The sequence below is a fragment of the Pinus tabuliformis genome, chromosome 5_1 (assembly GCF_031772625.1).
Source record: "Pinus tabuliformis cultivar Carrire ecotype Pingquan chromosome 5_1, CPIR1, whole genome shotgun sequence".
Lineage (NCBI taxonomy): Eukaryota > Viridiplantae > Streptophyta > Pinopsida > Pinales > Pinaceae > Pinus > Pinus tabuliformis.
In genome coordinates, this window is record NC_142305.1 from 147245074 (window position 1) to 147252517 (window position 7444).

At 38.1% G+C, this 7444-nt stretch overlaps 1 protein-coding gene across 1 annotated transcript; it reads right to left on the minus strand.

Annotated features, from left to right (window-relative positions):
* Positions 1-333: 333 nt before the first annotated feature.
* LOC149163845 (uncharacterized) lies at positions 334-4785 on the minus strand. Its single transcript, XM_089429279.1, has 3 exons — positions 2917-4785; positions 1480-2460; positions 334-1026 (listed from the first exon to the last, which is right to left on the minus strand). Exons 1-3 carry the CDS (start codon positions 4783-4785, stop codon positions 334-336), a joined length of 3543 nt encoding a protein of 1180 aa, XP_089285405.1.
* Between the last annotated feature and the right edge of the window lie 2659 nt (positions 4786-7444).

Here is a 7444-nt window from a genome sequence, read left to right on the forward strand (position 1 = left end):
CATGGACCTTTGGGGGTAATGAAAGTTTTAGGACCCACCAGATGCCACATGCCTGAATCCCTTGACTTCCATTCGAGACCGCCGAAGAGCCGGAACTGGTATGCTGATCTACTTGCAGATCTGAAAATTAAAAAAACAGAGAATCACAGAACAGACTGTAGACACAAACACTGGAATAACACAGGTCTGTAAACAATACCACTCACTTTATTATGAAGAAGAGATGAGCATTTTATAAACAATGCCATCATTCTCTTTATTACAAAAGATAAAATCAAACTGCATAATTAGATAAAGTCAATATATTTTAGATGTTTCCTTTTTCCTAGTTTTTCAGATGTTTCCCTCTTTTCTATTCTTGGATGTTTCCAATGAAATAGTACGCTTTTTCTTGGTTGCCCAATTAATGAGATGTTGTTGATTTTTGTGTCCTTTCTGGTTGCCCAATTCCTCCCTGTTTAGATCAGGAAGCGTCCCGGCTTCCTCCACCAACTGAGGGAAATTGCGTTGCAATGTTTCTGCATTGATCCATTTTCCCTGTGCCGGTGTGTGTCCCTTCCGACCAACCAAATATGAGAAGTATGGCTGATGTCGTGTATCCCGTTTCTTGAAGTCCAAAATTGTATCTTTGAGCAGAGGAGGCTGAAAATCTGGAATATTATCAACCGGATGATGAATTCTAATAGATTCCTCAAGGAGAGGTGGTTCAAATAATTTGAGATTATTAACATTAAGAACATCGTGGATGCCAAGCTGGGAAGGCAAGTCCAAGCGATATGCATTTTCGCCAATGCGTTCCAGAACAGTATATGGGCCATATCTCAGAGGGTGCAGCTTATGATGCTGGCCCTTGAAGCGTTGCTTGTCCAACAAGAGCCACACACAATCTCTAGGTTGAAAAGACAAGTGTGTTCGCTGCTTGTCATGTCTCTGTTTGGCACGATCTTGGGCTGCTTGCAAAGCAGCAGTTACTTGAGCTTGGCGTTGAGAAATGGAGTGTATAAAATGATGAGCTGATTTTTGTTCCTATTGTTGATGTGCAGACCCAGAAGGGGTGATTGTCAATGGCATCTCAGAGGGTGCACTTGGTTGAAACCCAAAGCAAACCTCAAAACGTGAGAAACCAGTTGAGGAGTGTGTTGCTCGATTGTAACTATGTTGAATGATGTGCAAATATGTATCCCACTGTTTGTTTTTGGAAAAGTAGCTGCGAAGTGAGTGAACCAAAGTACGATTGACAACTTCGGTTTGTCCATCTGTTTGTGGGTGGAAGGCAGTGGAGAAACGAAGTTGGCAACCCAACAAAGACCAAAGAGTATGCCAAAAGGTACTGAGAAAGCGAGAATCACGATCTGAAATAATGCTACTTGGCAAACCAAAGTGTGGCCACACATGATGGAAGAAGAGATCCGCGGTTTGAGCAGCAGAAGTAGTCTTATGACAAGGAAGAAATATAGCCATCTTGGAGAAACGACATACCACTACCCAGATAGCATCATGTTTACGAAAAGTAGTAGGATGGCCACTTAAAAAGTCCATGGAAAGGAATTCCCAAGGACGAGAGGGAATTGGTAATGGCTGATACAAACCATGCTTACGATTTGAGGGCTTGCTTTGTGAACAAAGAGAACATGCACGAATGAATTTTTCCACTTGCTTTGGTAAGGCAGGCCAATAGAAGTGGCGTTGAAGATTGAGAATGGTCTTGGCTGTGCCAAAATGCCTTCCGCATGAAGAGGCATGTGCTTCACGGATGAGAATGAGACGATCATCAGATTGTGGCACACATAGTTGGTTCAATTTATACAACCAACCATCACGAATGGTATAATCAAGAAAGGGAGTTTGGTTGATGATTGTAGGGTGTTGCAAACCTTCCCATATCTCACCAAAGACCAGATCTGTTGCATACATATCTTTCCAAGCATCATATGCACCACAATGCACCTCTAGAATGTGTAGGACCTGAGCAGGCGGTCGACTTAACAAATCAGCCATCTTATTACTTGTCCCCTTCTTGTATTTAATCACCAGATGGAATTGTTGAATGTAAGAAGCCCACTTTAAATGGCGTTGCTCTTGAATCTTTCGTTGTGAGTTGATGAAGATTAGCGGATGATGATCTGTATGGAGGATGGTCTCTTTGCCAAGAATGTAATGGCGCCATTGCTTCAAAGCTTGCACTAAACTATAGAATTCCTTGTCATAGGTGTTGTACATGAGATTAGCATCCGTAAGTGCCTCAGAATGGTATGCCATAGGGTGGCCTCCCTGTTTAAGAACAGCTCCAATGGCGAATTGAGAGGCATCAGTTTCCATCTCAAATGGTTGATTCATATCTGGCAAGCGAAGAACAGGAGCAGAGCATAAGGCACTCTTGAGTTGAGCAAAATGTTTCTCAGATTCGGCATCCCAAATAAACTTTGCTTGATGAGACAACTGGTGCAAAGGGCGAGCCAACTGTGAAAAGTGAGAGACAAACTTTCTGTAGAAATTAATACCTCCCATGAAGCTCTTCAGGTCATGTGCATTGGAAGGGGCTGGCCATTGCGCCAAGGCTTGTACACGAGAGGGATTTGGGCGAACCCTTTTGTTGTCAATAATAAATCCCAAATATTGAACTGATGTTTGTCCAAAATAGGATTTCTTTTTTTTGACCTGAAGGTGATGTGCTCGCAATAACTCAAGTATGGTGCGAACATGCTGAAGATGGTCTTCCCAAGATTTACTGAATACTAAAATGTCATCAAGGTAGATGACCACAAACTTACCCAAATGTGCCCTGAAAACATCATTAATGAATCTCATAAAGGTGGCCGGTGCGTTGGTCAGCCCAAATGGCATGACCAACCATTCAAATAGCACAAACTTTGTTTTAAAAGCAGTTTTCCATGTGTCGGCTGCATGCATGCGAACTTGATGGTAGCCTGCAGTTAAATCCATCTTTGTGAAGAAACAAGCCCCGTGTAAATGGTCCAACAAATCCTCAATGCGGGGAAGGGGGTAGCAGTTTTTAACAGTGGCTTTATTAAGGGCTCGATAGTCTGTCACGAGGCGCCATTCATAAGCATCTTTTTTGGGAATAATAAAAGCTGGAGATGCACATGGCGAGGATGACGTCTGAATATGACCAGATGTCAACAATTCTTCAATTTGGCGTTCTATCTCAGTGGCCTCTCGAGGAGCAAGGCGATAAGATGGGGCATTGGGTAAGGAAGCACCAGGAATAAGATCAATGTGGTGTTCAACAGAGCGTGCTGGAGGCAGCCCTGTGGGTTGGGTGAAGACATCTGCAAATTCATGGAGTAGAGGAGCCATTGAAGGAGAGACTGGATTGGTGAGGTTGTCTGGCTTGACAGGGCGAACCAAGCACAAAGAAACATCTTGGTTTAAATTGACTCTCATAATGGGAGCTTTGCCAATGGAAGGTTGGGTTGATGTGCTAGCTGAGGATGTGAGCACATAGGTGCGCCCATCGTGCTGCAAGTGGTATTGGTGATCTGTAGCATGATAAACAGCATGTCGAGCCTCTTGGTATGGAATTCCTAGCAATAAATCAGCACAATCTAGAGGAGAAACATCACATACCACAGTATCACGAAAAGGTCCAATAGCGAAGGTGACAGCACAACATTGTGAGATGGTAAGACGAGGACCGTCCTTTCTGACCCAACCGAGCTGATACGGGTGGGGGTGAGGAGTGGTGGGAAGGCAAAGGCATTCAACTAAGTCTTGTGACACAAGATTCTTTTGACTCCCATTGTCAAGAATAAGCGTGGCCAACTCATGTTTGATTTGACAATTATGGGTAAACAAAGGCGTAACAGAGGTGTTTGTTGCATTAGCAGTCATGAGGATGAGAGAGGGGTCCAATTCTGTCGGATTTTCGAGAGAAACAGCTGGAAGTGGGGTAGTGGCCTTTGGTTGTTCGACCTCTGTAAAAAGAGTTTTCTGGGGGCGGATATTTTTCAATACTCGACAATCTGCAGAAGCATGTGAGTTGGTCTTGTGAAATGTGCACCAGGGGGTGCAGTGAGGTGTGGGGGATGAGACAGAGGCGACATTAGAAGAATCAAAGGAAGATGGAGCATTTCTGGCTTGAGGATATCGGATTCGAGTACCCACTTTGCGTTCCACCGCCAGGGCCTGAATAAAGGCCTTGTCTAATGAAGCACTATCAAACAACTCAACTTCACGATGAAGAAGCATTAGCAAACCAGAACTAAATTTGATAATTAGTACCTCTTCTGGATCGGATATATGGAGTTGAATGCGCAACTTGCAGAAGACATCAATGCAGGCTTGCACTGATTGATTGTGTAGTTGTCGAAGCTGCAACCATTTGGCAATGAGATTTTGTATATACCCTGGAGGATAGAAGCATTCACGTAAGGCCTCACAAAAGAGATTCCAAGATGTGATAGATGTCGATTTGGTCTCGGCTTGTTCTCCAAGTTCCACAACCAAGGACATATTCTCAAGATGAGTATCCCACCATGTTTGTGCTAGGCCTTCCAATTGTAGACTGGCGATCTGAAGTTTCATCTCCTCGTCCATTGTTGGACAGGTTCTAAAATAGTTGGAGAGGCTGCAGATCCAAGAATCAACACTCTCACCATTCATTTTCCCTGAGAATTTGGGCAGTTGAAAGCGTGTATCAAGCTGCATTTGCCCTGGAGGGCGTTGTTGTTGTTGCAGCGTAATTAGCTCTTGAAGAGCCCTAGCTAAATCATTCACTGGCGAGTCTGCATGGGAGGGCTCTTGACGCTCTTGACGGGGTGGCATGATTTTCATCCACTGAATGGAGCGAAATGTATGACCCTTTAAAAAAAAAAAAAAAAAAAAAAAAAAAAGAGAATCGCCAGGTAGATGGCTTCCAAGATCTTACGCTCTGATACCAATTGATCTACTTGCAGATCTGAAAATTAAAAAAACAGAGAATCACATAACAGACTGTGTACACAAACACTGGAATAACACAGGTCTGTAAACAATACCACTCACTTTATTATGAAGAAGAGATGAGCATTTTACAAACAATGCCATCATTCTCTTTATTACAAAAGATAAAATCAAACTGCATAATTAGATAAAGTCAATATATTTTAGATGTTTCCTTTTTCCTAGTTTTTCAGATGTTTCCCTCTTTTCTATTCTTGGATGTTTCCAATGAAATAGTATGCTTTTTCTTGGTTGCCCATTAGTGAAATGTTGCTGATTTTTGTGTCCTTTCTGGTTGCCCATATGCTATCCCAAAACTATCCCACTCCATCTTTTCAGAGTTCCAAAACTGTTGTCTCACGCTATTGATGCCTTCACAAATGCACTGAACTGTCCCAAAACTATCCCACTCCATCTTTTCAGAGTTCCAAAACTGTTGTCTCACGCTATTGATGCCTTCACAAATGCACTGAACTGTTACAAATCTTTCTTAATTTATGCAATTCAAACGGGATTGGCTTTATAGCCTGCAGACAGAAGCAACCATATCGGAATACTTAACCCTATTACTGTACACAAACGTTTGCAGCTTTGAACCAGGTACATTCCAGTCCCTTCTCCCGGCTGCCTCATACGCGTTACACATACGAAAGGGACCATTTCTCTCTTTGACGTCATTTATTAGATGAGTCAGAAAGTTACCTGCTCAACTCCACCGAAGAGGACACGCATGAAATCATCTCAACCTAGTTCCTCTCTCCCTCAGTTACAAGGTGAGAATATATCTATAAGAAAATAGTCATTATAACAAATTTTTTAATAGTCATTATAACAATTTTTTTCACTTCGGTGGGAGATAACAATTATTTTATCTAGCCATTCAAAATGACTTTTTTAATATATTTTTGATCATATTAACAACTATTTTACCAAACAATCCAAAATATTATTTTTTTATCGAATTCAATTTATATTTATGATATTTTATATATGATAATCCAATTTAATATATTTTTAGAATTATTATTTTTATATTTTAATAATATTAAATTTCAGAAATATTTAATGAAATTTATATTGATCATATTTTATATATAAAAATCTAATTTTAATATATATTTTTAGAATTACATTTCAAAATTTTTAAAAATATATTTTTAGAATTACATTTCAATTTTTTTTAATGAAATTCAAGTCAATTATTCAAAATATTTTAAATGTGTATACTCACTTTAATCTATGTCAAGACCCTTGGTCCTGTTTTCATGTATGTATCTTTTTTCTTCTTCCTCATATATAATTTCTAATTCTAATCAAACTCATTAACCTTAAATAAAATTAATTTGATATATTTTTATATTAATTTGAATGATAGCTTATTTTTATAATATATATTTTTGTAATAATTTTATATAATTTTATTATATATATAAATAAATTAGTATAACCACATTAAAAATATTAATAAAATTGATATAGCTGAAAGCTTTATTTGTATCTATCATCAATAAATATATTAAAAAATTATTGTAGCAAAAATATTATTATTATTAACTATTGCAACAAAAATATTATTATTATTAATATTGATTTTACTTAATCTTTAAGAATCTCAAATCTTCATTAAAAAACAAAAGTGCTGAAGAGTTTCTATTTGTACAACCAAGATATAATAAGGCAGTTTTTCTAAAATTAAGTATGTTTTGAAAATTTCTTAAAAATTGGTGGGCATTCAGATATCAATTTTTTAAAATTTATTAAAAGTCAATACAACCTATCATTGTTGATAAGCATTCAAACCAAGCATATATTGAGCATATTCCCTTGAAAATTAATCTAAACATCAATTAAAAAAATCTACATATCCCCATCCACCATAAATTGAATATTCATATTCATATTCAATATTATTAATAACAAATATTTCATAAATTTTCATTTAATTAAATAATATATAAATTTTCAACATTAGTTAATTAATTATATATATAATTAAAAATCCTTCGCATGTTACAAACTTCATATGAATGCCCGATCAAAACGCAATTTTCTGCTTTTACACTATTATACTATGAATTAAACACCAAAAAATGAATATTGTTGGGTATTTTTTTTAATGGAGAAATACCAAAACCAACAAAATAACCACCACAGAGACAATGCTCTGTTTCCTCTGTCCAGGATCTTTTGCAGAGAACCTCTTTTAAAAAAAAAATTAACTCAGAACACAGTCCATTACACAGTCACAACACATTTCTATTAATTTAAAACTGAAAGACTGATACAAATTCCATCCTCTGTGCAAAGAGGGATTCACAAAATAAAACTCTGCTGCTCTCACAGATTTTGATTTTCACTGCTGTGAATATTACAAAAACTTCAGTTTTACAATGGGGAACAAAAAAAATTACGTCCCCTGTGGTATTTCTCATTAACGCGCTGTTGTGCACCAAAAACTATTGCCACTCTACGCAGCCACCACTCTATTACATACCACACACAC

Bases quoted from the DNA above. Each gene is read 5' to 3' on its own strand.
- LOC149163845 (XM_089429279.1), bottom strand. From the start codon at position 4,785: ATGCCACCCCGTCAAGAGCGTCAAGAGCCCTCCCATGCAGACTCGCCA. The intron at 2,461-2,916 runs GTTCGCATGCAT...CACTTTTCACAG, and splicing joins TAACTGCAGGCTACCATCAA to TTGGCTCGCCCTTTGCACCA. The intron at 1,027-1,479 runs GTATGTCGTTTC...CATCAACAATAG, and splicing joins ATGATGCTATCTGGGTAGTG to GAACAAAAATCAGCTCATCA.